The 21,085-nt window shown below is 46.9% G+C and overlaps 1 protein-coding gene across 1 annotated transcript in view; it reads left to right on the top strand.

Moving 5' to 3' along the window:
* Window positions 1-3,631: 3,631 nt before the first annotated feature.
* LOC123753641 (peroxisomal acyl-coenzyme A oxidase 3-like) overlaps window positions 3,632-21,085 on the top strand; it is a 171,150-nt gene continuing 153,696 nt past the window's right edge. Inside the window, exons 1-2 of the mRNA XM_069324089.1 lie at window positions 3,632-3,812; window positions 17,988-18,146. Of these exons, the coding sequence (XP_069180190.1) occupies window positions 3,645-3,812; window positions 17,988-18,146 (327 nt within the window). The 5' untranslated portion in view covers window positions 3,632-3,644. The remainder of the gene's footprint in view (window positions 3,813-17,987; window positions 18,147-21,085) is intronic.

Raw genomic sequence — 21,085 nt, 5'->3', positions numbered from 1 at the left:
GGAGACTCCCCGGCAACCCCCAGAGACTCCCCGGCAACCCTCTCTCCCTCCGGTAGGTGTTTTTTTTCGCATATTTTGATATCCAGCCTCGGAACTGCAAGTTGGATTGCCGGCACAGTGGTCTGGGGCTCCCCTTCCCCCTCCCAGGGAGTGGGGGAGCTGCACAGACATGCGGTGCGGCTCGTCTAGTGTGACGTCGTGCTTGTTTGCTCGTTTTCAGTTGGGGAGTTCTGTCCACTCATTTTCAATTGGGGAGTTCTGTCCACTCATTTTCAATTGGGGAGTTCTGTCCACTCGTTTGTCTATTTTTGTTGTTTTTAACCAGAATAGGGGTTTGTTTTGTGGCGCTTACCTCTCTAGGTGCCTGTCCCAGTCAATGGCAGATATAAAATGCTCCAAAATCACATGTGCATTCTATGGGCCATTGCTCCCCGTGCCTCTCTGAGGGGGCCAGGTTCTGGCTCGTGGTCCCCAGTAGGCCTAGAACTCCACCGATATCGACTGATGCCAAAGTTAGGGATATCCATATCAGCCTGGATAGCTCCGGGAAGCCTCCGGGACTCACCCAGAAAATGGCGTTTCATTACATTCAACGCTGTTTTTTTTTGTTTCTGAACATAAAAATTCTTATTATATATCATGCCATGGGTTCCAAGAAAGTCAGAGGTAATGTTGAAACGAAGAAAATAGTTGAGGATTGACGATAGAGAAAAAAACATATATAGTGAGATAATGTGATGTCTCACTATAGACAAGAGTTAAAACGTAGGGAAGACAAGTGTCTAGACAGATTCTTAGTAAGACAAGCAAGCAGTGAGCCACAACCAGGTCCTAGTGGGATGCCTGCAAAATGTAAGAGAGAGAGAGAGTACCACAGAAATGTCATCACTGCTGCTATAATAATGGAAAGGGACTCCCCTTCCAATCACCAACACCTCTCCTCCTCCTTCCCCCCTTCCTCACTGTTTTCCACATGCCAACAATGGTCCTTAAATTAATAAAGGTAAGCTGCCTAAGAGTATTATTCTGTATAAAATGTATTTTTTAGTTAATATATTTGGGAGTGTGGAATGGAAAAAATATATTTGTTAATATATTTGGGGGGGGGGGGAGGAAATGCGTGTTGGTTTTCTTTTTTTTCAGTTTTCATGCCGTCTCTGGTAACAGATTAAATATGAAAACTGAGGTACCACTGTACAGTAACTTATTTTTGGCACACCACAAATTTGTCATATTATAATGCAGTGCAGTACAGGGGTTAAAATACTTGGATCAGATACTTCAAGAATGAAAAGTACAGTAGTTAATATTGCTCTTTAGTACAATACTTTCATTAGTTTAGGAACACTGAAGAAGCAGTCATGGGTTAATTGTAACTTTAACCCTTTAACAGCACAAATTGTATTGTATATATATACAGTTTTGGTCTAACTGCCTGCACAACACACATCGTATATATATATATTTAAAATTCCTGCAACTATACGGGGTTCACATCAGCTTCCTCAGAGCTCTAGCAAACAGACCCCATTTATAAAAAAAAAAAAATCGTGGGGCACAATTCCCAGGTGTGAGGGCCTCAGTACTGAGTAAGCAACCAAGGCTGGGATACACAGCATGAGCTAACAGCACTGCTGTTCAGCTTGTGACCACAGCATCTTCTAAAAATGTCAAAATATATATGTAACTGCTATTATTTAGCTATGACAGTATTACAGAAGAGCCTGACTGTGATAAAGATTGTGTACAATGTTCAGATATCAGTGAACACAATGCTGTTCAAGATGCTCACAGCGCTAGCCACAGTAAACTGCTATTGTTTGGTCCATTTACGAATCTTGAAAATACTTCTCATGATCCTTTACAAATAAAGTCGTGGAAAATTATTAATTTACAGGATTTAATGATCAGGATTCTGATAATAGCAGCATTGTGGTGAGAATTATCGATGTGGATAGTATGGTGTGTGTGTGATCTTCGTGTGATCTTCGAGATCATCGAAGACTTGTCATGGGGATCGTCTCAAAGCCCTCCAAATGTACTCACTAGAAAGGAGGTGAGAGAGATACCAAAAAATATATATACATGGAAAATACTGGAGGGCCAAATCCCAAATCTACACAGTAAAATAACGATGTACTGGAGTGAACTATATGGACGAAAATGCAGAATAGAACCAGTGAAGAGCAGAGGTGCCATAGGCACAATCAGAGAACACTGTATAAACATCAGAGGTCCACGGTTGTTCAACACCCTCCCAGTGAGCATAAGAAATATTGCCGGAACAACAGTGGACATCTTCAAGAGGAAACTAGATTGTTTCCTCCAAGGAGTGCCGGACCAACCAGGCTGTGGTGGGTATGTGGGCCTATGGGGCCGCTCCAAGCAACTGCCTGGTGGACCAAACTCTCACATGTCAAGCCTGGCCTTGGACTGGGCTTGGGGAGTAGAAGAACTCCAAGAACCCCATCAATGAGGTATCAACCAGGTATGGTGGGAGGAGGAGTTTTACCTGGAGCATACCTGGAGAGACTCCAGGTATAATTTGGGTTCTGGGAATTCTTCTACTCCCCAGTGAGTAGATGAGGGAGGGAGGTGGCATCATCAGCTGACTGTGTGGCAGCCACTGTTATTGTTTGGATTCACCATACCAGCTTAGTAGTTTGTTGTGGTGAACACAAATGTAGATACTTATATTTTACGTGTGTGTATATAGTGAAATAACAGCACAAACAGTATGCTGGGAGGAGCCATTTTGGTGAGTGAGGTGTCATCATCCGCTAGCTGCCGTATGACTTGTCATGCAGTGTATGGTGGCGGTTATGCTTTTTGATCATCATACCAGCTTAATTGTACAGTTATGTTGAACAAAACATGTAGATACTTATAAATATAATGTGTGTGTATAGTGCAATAACAGTACAAACAGTATGGTGGTAGGAGGAATGTTGGTGAGGGAGGTAGTAGCAGTGTCACCTGACTGGTGTTGGTGGCCACTATGCTATTTAGATGCACCATACCAGCTTAGTGGTTCCCTATGGTGAACAAAACATGTAGATATTTATATATAACATGTGCATATAGTGTAATAACAGAAAACATATTTGCTTTATATTTTATGAATATAGTAATTGAATGACTAAAATGCACACCATGCTTTTGAGTATAGCGATGGTTCACTTGTTTTATTATACAAATATATCACACTACAGGCTATTGAATAATATTACTGCAAAAAACAGAGAAAAATTCAAAGACATTGAAATAATTACAAATATCTTTGTGGCAACTCCTGCCTCACAGCTCGGGTGGAGGAGACCGACCAAGACGTCTACTCTGTCAGCGCCTCAATTTTGCCAGATTTCCTCACCTTATTGCGGCCAAAATATGTTATCTATGATTGTTTTATTATTTTTCCTGTGATCAGAGAACATATTTTAATAATCTTAGAGGGTTTTTTTCTTACAGCAGTGTTGTTGGCTATTAGCAGCAGCGCTGCCCAGAGATTAAAGTCTTATGAATTTTAATAGTAGGAGTCAGTGAGAGTTGAACCCTAACTTGGCACTGTGCTGTACCATTGAACATTGCCAGATTTACTTACAATTACAATGTTCTAAAATTTTATTTCAGGTAACTTGGTCATAATGGAGGGATCAGTGATGTATTCAGCAGGTGCTGAAGAAGGGACAGATTTGAATGAACTCATCCCAGATTTACCCGAGGGCCCGCTTAGCCAGTACCGGGCCAGAGCATCATTTAACTGGAAGAAGATGAAGGCACACATTGATCCTCCAGAAGTAATTGCTTTTATGGTATGATATCCTGATTACTGTAAAACTGTTTAAACTTTAAATATAGAGTTATTCTTAATATTACTCTTTTCAAACATTGTATTTTATAGTGTTACAACTGCTCCTTGCAAGTAGGATACAGCTACCGCTCTATCTTAGTGCTTGTTAGTTAAATTGTTAAAAGTAAATTGTAAAAAATTGTAAATTGTAAAATTAAATTGTTAGGGTGGAACAAATAGATAGAATATATAAAAAATGAAATTGTATACAAGGATTATTTCTATTAGCTCCCTGAAACTAGCATACTGTTTAAGTGCCACATTACTTGGAGTCATCAGTCGAGGTGTAGGGAGCAATGGCTCATAATGGCTTTACACACCACAGCCTGCTCCTGTGTGTGTAAAATTTTCCTGCACATTTTTGTGAGAGGAGCATCCCTGGACTCCATGAAGGAGAGAGGGATGAGACTCCACACACACACAGGCTGTGGTGTGAGCTCGTGAGGTACTCACCTCACTGTGTGAGGTTATTGGCCTCAATTAAATCTGTGGCTGGAACATTTAGGTTAATCAGGTGAGTGAGAAATTATTTCTTGTTAGTGTATTGTCCCATTTCCTGTGTTTTAATGAATGTAATGCACGCACCTTAAGTGTTGAGTCCCGCCAATTCAAAAATATGGTACTGTCCCAATGTGGGTACTCTTGTGGTTGAAGTATTTACGAATGCACATTGGTTCTACATCCCTGCTTTAAAGTGGCATATCTATACCTTAAGTAAGGAAGTAACGACGGATTTCGTGAGTTCCTACTCTAGAGTATGGCTTTCAAGCACGTGCCCTTACAGTGGTGAAAATGAATGTCACTGCTTCCTGTGCCTCTCTGAGGGGGACCAGGTTTTGGCGCTGGTCTCCGGTAAGCCTATAGAACTCTGCTGCTGATGCGACTTAGTAGATGGCACCATATTAGTATATAGTAGCTTCAGGAACCCACAAAGGGCTTCCCCTAGAAAAAGCTATGTGGAGAAACTAGATGTGTTAAATATACCAAAGTTAGAAGAGAGAAGAAAAGAAGTGATATGATCACTATGTACAAAATAGTAACAATAATTAACAAAATTAACAAAGAATTCAAAACCTACATCTTTAAAGCAACGCTGCTGAAAAAAAACATTTGAGAGTTGACCAGACCACACACTAGAAGTTGAAGGGACGACGACGTTTCGGTCCGTCCTGGACCATTCTCAAGTCGATTGTGAGAACAATCGACTTGAGAATGGTCCAGGACGGACAGAAACGTCGTCGTCCCTTCAACTTCTAGTGTGTGGTCTGGTCAACATACTTCAGCCACGTTATTGTGACTCATCGCCTGCATTTGAGAGTTGTCTTTTTGCAAACAGAGTAGTAGACAGTTGGAACAAGTTAAATGAGTAGATGCTGGATGCCCAAACTGTCAGTAGTTTCAAAGTGCCGTATGGTGGAGTACTGGGAAGATAGGACACCATGAGTGTAAATCTCATCCTGCAACTGATTAGAGTTCTTATACATACCGGGGACCATGAGCAGAACCTAGCCCTCCTCAAAGAGGCACGAGGAGCAATGGCCTATAGAAACGCTCCCTGTGGTTGGAAGCATTCCATGTCTGCCATCGACCGGGCTAGGGACCCAAAAAGGGAGGCATCCCAAAATAAACTCCACCTGTTTCAAAATTGTTACCAAAAGCCGAACTATCAAGTAGAACTTCCCAATCCGAAAACAAGCCAACTAGCATGACGTCACATCTGCCGCCGCACCACTGTCTGTGCAACTGGGGAGAAAGGACCCATGCCGGCCATCCAACCCCAGTTCTCAAGCTGATGTGTTAAGTGGCGATCTTTCAACTTTGGCTCCTGACTCTGTGCAGTGCTGTGCATTTGCGGTGCTCTACTGTGTAGTGATGTGCGAGCCAGGAGTAATTCACGGAGTACTTGGGCTGCATGCACCTAGCGCCCTATTTCCTAGGTGCCCTGTAAGTACTGTTCTTGCGGCTTGGGGTTATCTTCCACAAGTGGTCCATGGACTACCTCCATAGGGATCTTTTGCTGCTCGGTGATTGCCCGCCCTTGGGGTCAGCTGGGGTTTTCATAGCTGCTGTTTGACCTTGGGTAGGAGGTAGTATCGTCGCTGGAGGGGTGCAAGGTACTGTGCAGCTTGTCACCTATTATCACAGCAGCCGGTTATGTTCCTCCTGGAGACATTGTTCTTATGTGGGGTTTTCTTTTTCTTTTTGTTTGTTGCCTAGTGGGGGGGGGGGGGAAGGGAGTCTGCCCCTTGGTCATTGTCCATCCTGTTACTCTGGTGGTCCCCCACTAGGTCTTAGTGACTGTACACGTCGCAGGGGTTCAGCTTTAATTGTTCTTTTAGTAGTTTGGGCCAACCAGTTAGCAGTACCTTGCCTGGGCTTCCCTTAGCAGTCAGCCTAAGGGCCGTGGAAAGCTCCATTGGGACTTATTAGTCTATTGGATGTGTCCTCTTGGTCCCATCTCGCCTTGTGTGAGTTCGAAGGTTGCTCTGTTCCCTTGTCTCAGGGTGACATTTACCGGTTTTGCCTCCATGCTGCCTGTTGGGTCGATGACACTTTTGACCCAGAGTCCTGCGAGTGGTGTTCCCTGCTGGGGCTCCAATTTACTCAGTCCACTGATACTGATAATTGGGTGCCGGCAATGTCAGCATTCTATGCAAGTTTTAGGTTGCTGCAACGCGCTAGGTTGGTTGATTTTCCGGATGCCCCGCGGCTGCCCCACTTTGGTTATAGGGACCTGAACTTGGGGGGCAATAGTTGCTTCAACTTTGGTTTCATCCTTGCTCCCTCGTCCTTACCCTGCTGTCATTTGTCCTGCTACTGCCCGCCCGCCACCCCCCCCCCCCCCAACTCCCAAACGTCTGAGGGTTTCGAAGTTTAGGCAGGGTTTAGATGGTGTTGACACTCGGACAGTCTTGGTGGCTGCATCATCCAGTTCGGTGATGGAGGCATTCGAGCCTGCTCCTCCAGTCGGGGCATCGGGGTCTGACCAGAGGGTCCCCTTTTTCCCAGCTTTATCAGTGGAGTCTGCCTTTTCTTTAGGGGCGGAGGGTATTCCTCCGGAGGGTTTGGAGGACGGCTCTGCCCTGGGTCCTGGCATGGAGGATCCCGGGGATAGGGAGGAGTTGAAGTAGGGGGGGGGGGGGCTTGGGCCCCGTTTGACCCCGATTGGGTGTTGGTACCCTCGGTGCAGGGTTTGTTGTTGCAGTGAGAGAGGTTTTCTTACCCCACTCCCTGTACGAATTTGATATGGGTTCTGCTCTTCCCCAGGTTCTCTTGGGTTCTTTGGTCCTTTCCTTCCAGAAGTTTTCGACTTGAAGCATCCCACTTAAGGAGGCTTGGGAGGCCATTGTGGCATATCTTCTGTATGACCCAGATTGTGCCTCAATAATGGACCCTTCTTCGTTTGAGTTTGGTTCTATTTCTGGGGGGAGCCCCTACGGCTCCCCGGAGCTATCCATGGCTGATATGGATACCCTAACTATTTTGCATCAGTCGATGTGGGTGGAGTTCTAGCTAGGCCTACCGGGGACCACGAGCCAGAACCTGGCCTCCTCAGAGAGGCACGGGGAGCAATGGCCCATAGAAATGCACATGTGATTTGAAGCATTCTATATCTGCCATCGACCGGGACAGGCACCCAGAAAGGTAAGCGCCACAAAACAAACCCCTATTCTGGTTAACAACAAAAATCGACAAACGAGTGGACAGAACTCCCCCAGGAAAACGAACTAACAAGCATGACGTCACACGAGCCGCATGTCTGCGCAGCTCCCCCCTCCCCGGGAGGGGGAAGGGGGAGCCCCAGACCCACGCGCCGGCGATCCTTGCATCAGTTTCTCGGCTGATGGGATAATGCACAGTGTGGCTCCAGCTCCAGTCTTGTCTCAGTGCTGTGACTTGTTTGCAGTGCTGCTCTTACGGTGGTCGTGTGAGCTGGGAGTAGTATTCTCAGGTACTCGGGCTGCATGTGCTTAGGGTCACCTTCCCCGAGTGCCCTGTAAGTACCGCCCTTGGGGCTTGGGGTTGCCTTCCACAAGTCACCTTGGGTCTACCTCTGTTGGCTTTTCGCTGCTTGGCGTTTGGCCGCCCCGAGTGTTTGGGGGTTTTACTCCCTTGTTTACCTTGGGGTAAGTGGTAGTTATAGCACTGGTGGGGCACAGGGTACTGCGTAGCTAGTTTTCACCTATGACAGCGGCCGGCTCTGTTCCCTCGTTGTCCACTTGTGTGGACAAGTGGGGTACGTTGTCCACTTGTGTGGTTTTTCTTTTATATTTGTTTTTGCCTGGTAGGGGGGTCTGCCTTGTGTTCCCCCCGCCCCTTATATTAGGTTCGTTTGTGTGGTGGTACCCCCTGCTTCGCCCTCGCCAGTGGACACGTTCCGTGGGTTCAGCTTTAGCAGTTTGCTTGGTAGTTTGGGGCGTCGGTTAGCAGTGCCCTGCCTGAGATAACCCTTAGCAGACCCAGTCTAGGGGCCCTGGGAAACCCCCCGGGGGCTCTCGGGTCCGATAGTGGAGACCCTTGCGTCCCCTCTCGCTTTGTGCGAGTTGAGGGTTACTCTGTCACTTTGTCTCAGGGTGACTCTCCTTGTTTTTGCCTCCAGCATGCTGCCTGTTGGGTCGGTGACACATTGAACCCTGAGTCCTGCAAGCTTTGTTGATTGTTCGTGACTCCATTCACCCAGTCTGCTGATGAATTCCCGTGGGTGCAGGCAGCTCGCGCGTTGCAGGGTAGGATGTTGCAACGCGCTCTGGTTTGTCGCTTCGCCGGACGCCTCGATGCTGCCCCGCTTGTGTAGGGACCCTGACTTGGGGGTTTAGGTCGCTTCGGCCTTGGTTCTTCCACACCCCCCCTTGTTTTTCCCCCTCCTGCTTCCGGCCCCTACGCATCTGCAGGCTTCGGGGTCGGGGCGGGGTTAGAGGTTCTGAGACTTGGGCAGTTTCAGGGGTTGCCCCGTCCGGGGTAGCTGCGGAGGCATTCGAGTCTGTTCCTCCGGCCGATGCTCCGGGGTCTGACCAGTGGGCCCCTTCTCTTTCAGCTCTCTCGGCTGCCCCGGCCTTTTCTTGTGGGGTCTGGGCTTTGGAGGTCGACTTGGCCCCGGGACCTGGTGCCGAGGCTCCTGGGGTTGGGGAGGAGCAGCCTTGGGGGCCTTGGGTTCCATTGCACCCCGCCTGGATTTCCGTCCTTCTGAGCGGGGCTTACTGTTGCGAGGAGTGGGGTTTTCTTTCCCCCTTCTGTGTACAATTTGGGCTTGGGTTCTGCTCCTCCCCGGGTTCGGTTCAGTGTCCCTGTGGTTTCTTCGGTTCCGTCTTCAGGAGGTTTTCAGCTAACCGCATCTCTTCGCCTGCGGTGCGGTTGGCCTTTGCGGCTTACCTCCTGCGTGTCCCGGAGTTTGCCTCCACACTTCCTTTTGTTCTGGACAGGTTGGGCTTCTTGTGGCCGTTTGGGCTCTTTGTAGCCGTTTGGGCTCCTTTGTAGCCGTTTGGGCTCCTTTGTAGCCGTTTGGGCTCCTTTATAGCCGTTTGGGCTCCTTGGTAGCCGTTTGGGCTCCTTTGTCGCCGTTTGGGCTCCTTTGTCGTCATTTGGGCTCCTTTGTCGCCGTTTGGGCTACTTCTCGCCTTGTTGGGCTACTTCTCGCCTTGTTGGGCTACTTCTCGCCTTGTTGGGCTACTTCTCGCCTTGTTGGGCTACTTCTCGCCTGGTTGGGCTACTTCGTGCCTGGTTGGGCTACTTCGCGCCTGGTTGGGCTACTTTCTTTCGCGTCCTGTGCATGCGCCGTGGGAGTTTGTTTTGGTTCCGGGCGGTGTGCACACGTGTTCTGCTTCCATTTCTCTCGGGGGGCTTCGCCTCTCCCTCGTTTCTTAATCCAATCCATGCCCCGTTGCTTTGGGGGTGTTCTGGGGTGCCGCTGTGGGGAAATCATGAGTTTTTTCCCTGCGTTCTAGGGGTGGGGAGCCTCCTTCGCTGCACCCCTCCTCTCCAGCATGGGCGCACTGGCCGCCTCCGGCGGATACGGACTCGAACGCTTGCGTCATGGCCCTTCAGAGCCTATGTTCTGCAGGTGAGTTGGTGTGGTTTTGGCGTCTCCTTCGTCCTGATGCTGTTTTTGTTTTTGGGAGTAGGATTGGGTGTACATACATCCTTGAGAACTTGGACCGTATCACCCGAGGTGCCTACTGCAGGGCTATTAGCCCATACTGGGCAGCTCTTGTTCTCTCCACCTGATTCTTTCCTCGGTTCACGGGTGTCTGCGGGTGGCCTTTTGTCTCTTTCGAGGCGGTTCCTGCCTGTACTCCTGCCCCTTTCCTATGCTTGTCTAACCTTGCTTGAGTTCGGGGCCCCGCCTCCACCTTGTTCCGCAGTGCAACGGTGGGGGTGCCTGTTTGGTAGTACGTTTTCCTGTATCGGAGGTTTTGTGTTCGCCTCCTTGTGCTTGCAGGTTGGGTTCTGGCTCTTTGTTTCCACCTCTCCCCTGTCGTTTCCCTGTCGGGCGGATTCTGTGCTTCTTGGGGGCACTCATCTCTGCTCTTGGGGCTGTGTGTGGGGTCAGCCCATGTTGGGCTGCCTAATGTGTTCCTTTGATTGCCTGTTACACTGCACACGTTTCTTCTACCGTCCCTGTGGCTCAGTTGGGTGCTCGGTTGCCACCTGTGTCCCCTTGTGTGCCACTCGTGTATGATTTATCTATCTTCTCTGTCGCTTCCTCGGGGAGTGTGGTGACGTTTTGCTGCGGTTTTGGTACTGCAGCTGCGTGTCAGGGTTGGTTGTGGCGTTATGTTCGGCCCTTCCGTGCTCCCTCTGGGGCTCTCCTTCCTTGCCGGTCTTGCTGTGCCGGGCCTGGTTTTTCCATGTTCCTTGGATTCTCTGTCTTGTCCTCGTCTCATTGTGCTGGCTGGGGATGAGCTTGGGGTCTTCGTCTCGCCCCTCGCCTATCCTCCGGTTTCGGTTCAAGTTCCAGAGCCTAGTGGGCTCCCTTCCTTCGTGTTTTTCACGGCTGCCCCGGGGTTTTTCTTGACGCTGGGGCTTTGAGGGGACAGCTCGGCCCCGGGGCCTGCGGGGTGGGTTCCCGGGGCTGGGGTGGGGCTCACGTGTGGGGCCTCAGGCCCCGTTGGTCCCCGCTGGGGTGTTTCTACTCCTCTGGGAGGGACTTGCAGTTTTGTGGTGTGGGGTTTTCCGTTCCCCCTCTCCGCACGTGCTTTGTGGGCGTCGGCCCCTCCCTGGGCTCGGTTTTCTTGTCCGTTGTGCCCGTTGTTTCCGTCCTGTCAGTGGGTGCTTTTCTACGATATTCGCCCCTTTTTTCCTGGACGGGCCTTCTCCGTCATGTACCCCTCTTCTTGGGGTTTCTGCATGACTTTTGGTCTTGGGTGCGACGGGGTTTTGGTGCCTTCGTCCTTTGTGTTTGCTTCTTTTTGTTCTCAAAGGTTCGGGATGGTTTTGCTCCTTCTCGTTTTCTGGTGCGTCTATCGTCATTCGGTTGAGCTTCCCTCCGGTCCTTTCTAGGGCTTGTGGGTCCTCTTCACGGCAGCTTCTGGGTGTTGGCCTTTTTGTTCTTTTGTGAATATCTCTTGTCTTCACACTGTCTCGGCGCTACTACTTTTCCTGCGAGCAATTTTGCTCTTCTTAATGAGTCTTTTCGCTCCTGCCCTTCTGCGGGATGTTGGTGCGGGGCGGCTCCTTATGCGGGTTCCTTCACTGTCAGCTGCACTTGTGGAGGTGGACTTGCACACTTGTGGCGTTTTCGTTTTGGTCCTGCGTTTTCTTTTCCCTCCTGGGGCTGTCATAGGATTGGCTTGCGGAGGATGTAGAGGCGCTTGGGGCCGTTCCTGGGTCTGGCACCTTGGTTTCTGCTGCTAGCTTTCGGTATCGATATTCCTTCTGCGCCGTTTCGCAGGTTGTATCGTGCGTTGTTACACCTCCAGCCTGCTTATGCACTGCCTGTGTCGTCCTGGTCTTTGTTTCCTAGTTCTGCATCTCTGTTTTGGTATAAATTTTTTTGTGCCTTTATCATATATTTCACAAAACTTGACATACATCTCATTCACTTCCTTGTCTAGCATCAAGTCTGTCCAATTATACTCACTAAAAAATATTCTAAGGTTGCCATACTGTCCTCTCCTGAAGTCAGGTTTTTCAACTGCTTCAACCTACTTATTTTCTTCTAGATTTTAACGCATTGCATACTTTATTCCCAAAAAGACATGGTCACTTTTACCCAAGGGAGGAAGGTACTGAATGTCAAATATCTCTTCCCCCTTCCTGGTAAATATCAATCTAGTATGGAGGGAACGTCCCTTTTCCTCATCTTCGTAGCTTGTTTAACATGTTGATACAAGTATGTTTCCACGATGATGTCTACAAATCTACAGGTCCAAAAATCTTCTGTTTTAGCTACATATGCTTCCCAGTCTATGGATTTCAAGTTGAAGTCACCGACTATCAACAGTCGTGATCTATCGTTATCCGCTCTCGCTATAATCTCTCTCATTATTGTTATAAGACCTTCGCGTTTACTATCTAGCTCCTCCTTTGACCATGTGCTGCTTGGTAGTGGACTATATGCATTTATGATCATTAGTTTATCTTCCTCATGGCAGAGCTCTAGTGCTATTATGTCAACTTCTTGTGGATTGGTAGTCATTATTTATTTCACCTTTAGGTGTTCTTTCACCAGCACAGCAACGCCACCACCTTTCCTAATTTTTCTGTCCCGTCTCCAAATTGAGTAGCCCCTTGGAAATATGACCTCATTTAAAATAACATCTTCAAGTTTTGTCTCCGTGAGTGCAACAATGTCTGGTGTCTGCAGCTGTATTACATCACTTAACTCCAGTATCTTCGATCTTACTCCATCTATGTTGGTGTATGCAATCTTCAGGAACTTGTTCCCCCTCTCCTTATTTTTCACTCGCCCTCTCTCTATTGATTTTGTTGGTTTGCCTTTGTGTACCACTTTACTGGTCTGCCTACCCCATCACTTTGTAGAAAAAAGAATTGATTTCTTCTTCATTCCTGCTCTCATTTAAACTTTGTGCCTCAGTGAGGTTCAGTTTCAGCTTCTCTCTGTCTTCTTTTGAAAGATCTTGTCTTAACGACCACACTTTCCCATCCTCATCACTTTGTAATTTTCTAGCATTCCTGAGTACTTCTTCCATCTGTTTGTCACCATTTAGGGTGATCCTCAAAGGTCGATCTTTCCCTTTTACGTATTTACCTATTCTCCTGTAGTCGCACACATTCTCTATGGTAGTACGACCTTCCACGAGGCCAACAATTTTATCTACTACTTTCGCTTCTTCTACAGCTCTTTCTGACCTAGATGTTATCTTCTCTTCTTTGCAACCAAAAATTATCAGGGACTTCAACTGTGCTTTGCACCAACTTCGGTTTAGATGCCAATTCCTTTCTCACTTCCAGCCTAATGTTTGTTTTATCTTGGTTGCTGCAGTGTTTGACTTCCTTTACTGCTTCTTCAATTTTTTCCTTCTCCTTGGCCACTTGTGCATAGGTGCATATCTTTCTTGCACTGTTCTATTCCCTGTGTAACTTCCTCCATCTGTGCTGACAAAAGCGGTTTCTCCTGTTGAATTTCTTTACCTAACCTCTTGTAGTCATTTATGTTTAAATTTACTTTAACTTCTTCCAAAGCTATTTTTAAGAGTTTATTTTCTTCTTCCATGGCTTTGCAATTTGTTTCCAATTGATTTTTATCCTTGCACAAGTCTTTCACTATGTCCTCAAGACATAAAACTTTGCTATTCAAATGGTCATTACTTTCTTTCAATTTAATAATTATTTCTACATGAGAGTTCACTATAGTATCTAATTTTACCAACTTGTTATGTAGACTGCTAATATCAATGCTTTCTTCATTGAATCCAACAAAATCAAGCTCTGTTTTGTTTTTCCTCTTGCCGGTGGCCATCTTGAATGTTCTTCTCTGCACTGGAAACACTAGGGCAACTTTTTCTCATCTGATTTTTCACTTCCCTTAGCACATTCCTGTTCTCACCTATTTTTCAAAAGCATTATACCTTTATGTTCTCTGGGACACCACTCACTATCATCAACCTGTACTACAATACTTAGGATTGTTGAAATATGCTGGAGCTCCTCTGATTTAATTGTTGACGCTAGGTGTGTCACCTTTTGAATTCAATTTGTGTCAAATTTGAATTTGTGGTAGGTCAGTGGTGCCAGTTTAGGAACCATTATTGCCTTTGGAGCTGGTAGTGACTGATCGGCGCGGTGTTTTCTCTGCACAGTGGTCTGTGCGGTGTTTGCTCTGCGCATTGGTTGGCTTACCATAAGGGACTTCAGACCTTTTGAGATTCGCGCCGTTAACGGGGCGATGGGGGGGGAGGGGAGACACTCACGGTGCTCGTTCAAGCCTGGTTCCACGATTTATGGGCATTAAAGATCGTTTCCTTCGGCCTGCGGTGGCATAGTGACTCCTCCTTCAGGGGGTTCAAAATTTGCAGGGCAGGCCTTTTCTCCTATGCTTTGTCAGGTCATCTTGGAGTGGGTATGCTTGGGCTTGGTCAAAATGACCTCATCCCTTATGTGGGTTTCCTGCCTGTTTCTAGTCCCGAAACAGGACTGTGCAGATCTGAGGTTCATTCTGGACTTGTCCCATCTGAACCCCCTGGGTTTTTTGCTACTCTTTTTGGATGACCACTCTGTCTCAGGTCCGGCTTCTTTTGGATGCTTGGATGTCTCTGGACCACCGGGATGCTTATTGATATGTCCAGATTCATCCGAGGTTCAGGGACTGGCTCGGTTTTGTCGTGGGATGACAAGCTTACTGCTTTCATTGCCTTCCATTCAGGTTGCATCTGGCACCTCGCATTTCCACATGCCTTACTCGGGTCGTAGTGGCCCGTTTGTGTATGTTAAGGGTTCGGATTCTGGCCTACCTCAACGACTGGCTGGTGTGAGCTCCCAGCTGGACTGCGTGTCTGCTTGCCAGGGGTTTGGTTCCTTCCCAGCTTGCCGGGTTGGGGTTCTTGGTGAACTGGAGGAAGTCCCTTCTAGTTCCTTCTCAGGTTTGGACTTAGCTGGGTCTTGTGTCGGACTCTCGGACTGCTTCCTTGTCTCTCCCCTAGGCGTCGTTGCCGCAGTTGCGGTCCCGCCTTCAGCTGTTTCTGGAGGGCTCCCAGGTCACACGTTGGTTGTTCGAGCAGCTGTGCCAGAGTCTGAACTTTGCTGTGCTAGATTACCTGCCTAGTCGGGTCTGACTTCTGCAGCTGTTCTGGCTCATTCAGGGATGTCACTTTCGCCCCTTTTGCAATCATTTGGTTCGGCCTCTGGGGGCCCCTTGCGTTGCTGCTGCGTTGCCGGCTTCCTCTTTGGATTTTCGGGCCAGTGCTCACCAGGCCGGCCAGGGGTGGTGGGGTCTGTCCTTCTGTCAGGCTCACAGCATGGTGCGGGAGTTCACGGCAGTGAGGCTGTCTCTTTGGAGGGTTCGTTTCACTCGCGGATTGACGATCCGACTCCATTCGAACTACACTCTGGTAGTACATTACCTGAATCCAGGGAGTTTGATGTGGTCCTTGGCTCTTTGGGGTTGATCTCTTTGGGTGACTTGTCGTGGTTACCTGATGAGCCCGTCGAGGTAGATGCTTTTCGGCAGGACTGGCCGAGGTGGGGTTACCTGTAACTCTTACCGCTGGTTCAGCTGTTGCTTCAGTTTTGGGCTCATTTGGAGACTTACCAGGGAAGAATTGTCCTGTTGGTCCCTTGGTGGCCAGCCCAGCCTTGGTTTCTGGTGCTGTTTGCTCGGTGTCCTAACCCTGGGACTTTTCTGCGTCACCGGCTCTTTCAGCAGATCGGTCCAGTCTGATATGTGGCTGGTTCGATCTTCGCATTTGGAGTTTCTGACATGGGTTTATCATCACTTGTATGGTAATCAGGTGGCTTCGTTGATGGTGTCCCATCTGTGGGCTTTATCTCAGCGACAGTATGAAGTTTCCTGGCGGCCTTCTCATCTCTTTTTTTTTTCTTTTCGTAGGTTGTCTTTGGTTTCAGATCGAGTTTTTTTGTTCTTTCTCTCTTGGCAGTTTCAGGACAGTCATTTAATGCCAAATACTGTTGCCTCATATCGTGCGGTGCTGCAACCCGTTCTCGCAAATTCGTAAAGTCAATATTGACTTATTAACTACGTGCATAGGTGATATACTAAACATAATAGATACCCTTAAAAAGATTCATAGAAAACACCGACCTTACCTAACCTTGTTAGTATCTTAAGATAAGCATCTTATTGCTTCGTAATTACAATTATTATTTAACCTATACCTATTATAGGTTAGGTAATAATTGTAATTACGAAGCAATAAGATGCTTATGTTAAGATACTAACAAGGTTAGGTAAGGTCGGTGTTTTCTATGAATCTTTTAAAGGGTATCTATTATGTTAAGTATGTCACCTATGCACATATTTAATAAGTCAATATTGACTTATTAAATTTGCGAGAACGGGTTGGGTGCTGACGGAGACGCTCCGGCTTGTGTTCAGGGTGGTTGTAAATTCCACTCCGTTTCGCAAGCTGTCTCATGTGTTGCTTCACCTCCAGCCTGCTTATGCAGCGCCTGAGCCGACCTGGTCGATGGACTGGGTGCTCTCTTCCCTCTCTTTTCCTCAGTTTTTGGTGGCCCTTTCAGTTCAGGATTGTTTTGATAAGGCTCTTTTTCTTGTTGGCATTGGCCTCTGGGTGTCTAATCTGGGAGCCTGATGCTCTCTTCCGGCGAAGGGGTTTCTGCTCTTTCGGTCCTGGTGGTAGGTTTGTTCGTTTGCAGCTGTCTTCTTCTTTTCTGGTGAAGAATGAGAAGGCAGCTTTCTGGAGGGGTCCTTGGGTGGTTGATGCTTGGTTCGGCCGGGGGTGCATCTTGTGTTGTGTCCGGTTGCGGCTCTTAACCGGCATTGGCTTGGGTCTCCTAGGTCATCCACAGAGTTATTTGGTCCAGCCAGCCTGCGGTCTATCCTCATGACCATGACATTGGCAAATTTGCTGCTTTAGCTGCCATTTTTGGTAATATGTCTTGGGCTAACATTCGGGTGCCAGGATTTTGGAGGCCAAACAGGGTCCTGGCTGCCCATTACCACGTCAGTGTTCCTGGTCCTCATTGGGCATGTGACGCTTTGGGTCGCAGGTTGCAGCCAGTTGTCTCGACTTCGAGTTGAGGCGTGAGTGGCGGCCAACTTCCGGGTAAGTCCCTCTTTTCCTTTTTCTGTGGCTAGGTAGCTCCGGGGTGCTGGAGGGGCTCTCCACAGAAATCCAGCGTTGAATGTATGAAACGCCATTTTCTGGGTAAGTTTCAGTGTCTTCCCGGCAACCCTCCCTTCCTCCGGTCAGCGGTATTTGCGTTTTTGACATTCAGCTTCTGAACTTGGGTAGGATAAATGGCGTGGGGGGTCTGGTACTCCCCTTCTCGGGGAGGAGGGAGCTGCACAGACAGCGTCACTGCGGCAGTTGTGATGTGATGCTTGTTTGCTTGTTTTTGGATTGGGGCCTTCTGCTTGATAGTTTGGCTTTCGGTAGCAATTTTGAATGAGGTGGAGTTTGTTTTGGGATGTCTCCCTTTCTGGGTAACTAGCCCGGTCGATGGCGGACATGGAATGCTTCCAACCACATGGAGGTTTCTATGGGCCATTGCTTCTCGTGCCTCTCTGAGAGGGCCAGATTCTGGCTCATGGTCCCCAGTAGGCAAGAACTCCAATTGAATTGACTGATGCCATTGTTTAATACATGTATATCAGCCCGGTAATTCTGGGAGCCTCGGGACTCGCCCAGAAAATGGTGTTTTATTACATTCAATGCTTTTTTTTTATTTATTTAGATGAGTGGGTGATTTACCTTGATGTAAAGTTGATCTCTGATCCTATATGCTCCCAACACCATGGAGGGAATATGTGAGAATGCAAGTGCCCTTTTCCTTAGTGGATTGATTTAAATACGGGAGCATAGCTTATACAATTTATGTAAGTGCTTGTGTGATATGGTTAGGGCAGCAACTTGAGTGCCTCTAAGACAGTGGAGTTTCGTTACACAGAATGTTCTATTTTTAGTATTGTGTAGTATTTTTAAATTTATTAGAGGTATGTATGAAAATTGTTTTCTGAGTTCTTATACATTTTCCCCAGAATTGTGTGTATAACTTCCTCGAGACTGATCCCGTGTTCCAGCATGTGGATGGAGACATGACGTTGGAGGAAGAGCGACTTATAACATTCCGTCGTGTCAAGAAAATGCTGAGTACAAAATTCACAGATGATGCACAGTTTCTTACTGATTTTAGAAGGGTAAGCCTTAAAAATTTTAATACAGTACAACCTCGATTCAATGCATTATATGGGACCTACCCTGGTTTATTGCAGGGTTGGATTCGTTGCAAGAGGTGACCTTCAGGAAGCGTTTGTGTCAGTGTCCTTTTTTTCTTGTAAACAATAAAAATACATTATCATATTATATACTATACCTATATATTACTGCTCTACTAAAAAATACTGTTGCAGTTTTTATTTACCTTATTGTTGGAGTTATGTCAATCTTGAATTCTCATGGAGTTGTGATGTCAGGTACGGGATTGAAAACCGTACCCTAAAGTATTGCTAACAACACCCGCTCCTACTTTCTTATAAATAATGGAAGTGCAGGGGACTATATAGTAATAGTCACCAGTTCTAACTACATGGGACAAGAAATACACCTTGGGGTACAAGTTTACAAAAGGATTTTATTTAACAAATACCAGATTTCCTCACACTTCTTAGAACAGAGTGGGGGGGGGGGGGGGGTGTACTTGGATCCACCACAGGATTGATACAGACAAAAGGGTGGGGAAGGGTCCTTCTCCCTCAACAACTTGGGACTTAAGGTCATTACTCTATTCCACTCCTCTTAGGTCACTACAAAGGGCCTGGGTTTACAAAAGGATATACAAAATATATGTGGATAATCTTACCATGTGACACACAGCTGAGCACATACACCTGAATTAACAACACACCACTCTCCCTACACACAGGGTTCCAAAAATCCTTATTTCCACAAATTCCTATCTCTAACTCATAAAGAAAAGGGGAAGCACCGCTATAAACATCTATAATACTGCACTTATCGTGTATGTTGGAGACCATCCACAACACTGGTGTGGTTGTCACTGCCTCTCTCTCCCAAGTGACTGATAGGGGCTTGCACATGTCCCTGCCTGCCTGGTTCCAATAATGTCCACTCCCTATACATGTCATACACATTTCCCAATACTTCATTTATATGTCTTATAATGTTCCAGACTGCTTTTATACATTTAACACTGTTGTTTCTCTATATTTTCTTGCACTGAATCTGTTTTTTCTTAACCATTTTATTCCTTTTGTTTACATTGTTTTTTTAGGAGATTATTTTTTCCTGTTGAGATCTGAAAAACGCTGATCTCTGTGCATCTGAAAGGGGTCAGAGTTCCAGACTGTTTTTCAACATTTAACACTGCTATTTCTCCCTACACAAGGGTCTCTCTCTTACAATGAATAATATACAGTAAATATCTACTGTACTGTATTATGCCATTAGCACTGTATTGATTAAGTAGTTCAGCTGTATGTGGAGTACTACAATACAGTATATGAAAACTATTGTACACTAAAATTACTGCAACCTTAATTTTAACACTTTAACAGTATGTACTTAAATTTAAGACTTGTTCCTAACTGTACGCTCCACGATGTTCTTAAATGTTGGCATCAGCCTTGCTGGTGCTCGGTGTTGCTGTGTTTGCTTCAGCTTCTTCTGAGCTGGTGCTAGCTACTGCTGTGCTCATGCTGGGTGCGGCTGTGTTCATGCTGGATACAGCTGTGCTCGTGCTGGGTACGGCCATGTTCGTGATGGGTACGGCTGTGCTCGTGCTGGGTACGGCTGTGCACGTCCTGGGTATGACTGTGCTCATGCTGGGTACAGCTGTGCTCGTGTTGGGTACGGCTGTACTCCTGCTGGGTACGGCTGTGCTCATGCTGGGTACGGCTGTGCTCGTGCTGGTTGATTTTCTGCTACTAGTTCTTGCAAGATATTGACTCATTTTCGGCACTAATAAATCACTATTAGCAAGCCCCTGAGGTATCTTGTATATCAATACGTCTGTCGTAAAAAAATGGTAAATTCCACGATGATTCTTCCACCAGCGGACACACACATCACTTGCAGACAAAGCTAAATGCACTGGGTGCCTGCTGTATGAATGCAGACTAGGTCTATACACCCTACAGTAGGCTGGTGTTTAACCCTTAACCACTTAACTGCGCCAACCAAGTATTCTCGGTCAGCAGGAAACTGCGCCAACCAAGAAAACTCTTTTTGATTTTCCTGTACCCATTCTAAATGTGTGCGATGTTGGTTGTGTATGGAATGGACTCTTAGGACCTCCAGTGAGAGGCAGCCATCTTGGAAAAAATTCCCAGAATGCCCTAGGGCTGCTGGCTGGGTTAGTACTGAATGAGCAACCATGGGTGGTGCACGCGCCTCTGGCTCCCAAACACCTGTCCGACGCGGTGTTGAAAGATAACGCTCTGTCGGTGAAATTCAAACCCTATTGTTTGAAGAACATAAGGGTCATAATATTGGTGAAGCTAGGTACAATAAGGACCTAACACAAAGATCGGATGCAAGTGATACAGCACCTACGAGGACGATACAGCGAGCGTATCCAGTTGTAGCTCTGAGTGTCACCCCTTGCAATCCTATGCTATCTTCAATATATTTAGATGATACATAGATGAATCGTTTTCTGCATTCTGTGATGATGCATCTAATAAAAGTAACATAGATGAACAGTGTTAGCGGCTTTCATGGTGGTGTTTTCCATAGATATTTTCAAGAATACTGTACCTGAATCACTTCCTGACTGACGGACACTCTTTGAGGCTAGCTGAATCTCTTTCTGACTAACAGACACTCTTTGAGGCTGACTGAATCTCTTCCTGTGTGGGACCATACAAAGGGATCGTTTCAAGACTACCTTACAAATTGTTCTTTTCCTATAATCTTTTCAATACTACCTTATGCTTTACAAGCTTGGTTACATACAACCTACACGTACTAAAGCCAAGGGTGTACGTGAGTATTTGCAAGCACACAGAATGAAGAAACAGGAATCAAAAATCTATCTGTACCTGGTGCAACGAGAGCGAAGTCACGCTGTGTACCATGGACTACTTCGTTGATTATTACTTGCTTCCGAAGTACTGAG

This window comes from Procambarus clarkii, chromosome 13 (genome assembly GCF_040958095.1).
Source record: "Procambarus clarkii isolate CNS0578487 chromosome 13, FALCON_Pclarkii_2.0, whole genome shotgun sequence".
Taxonomy (NCBI): Eukaryota; Metazoa; Arthropoda; class Malacostraca; order Decapoda; family Cambaridae; genus Procambarus; species Procambarus clarkii.
This window is presented reverse-complemented; position numbering and strand designations above follow the sequence as displayed.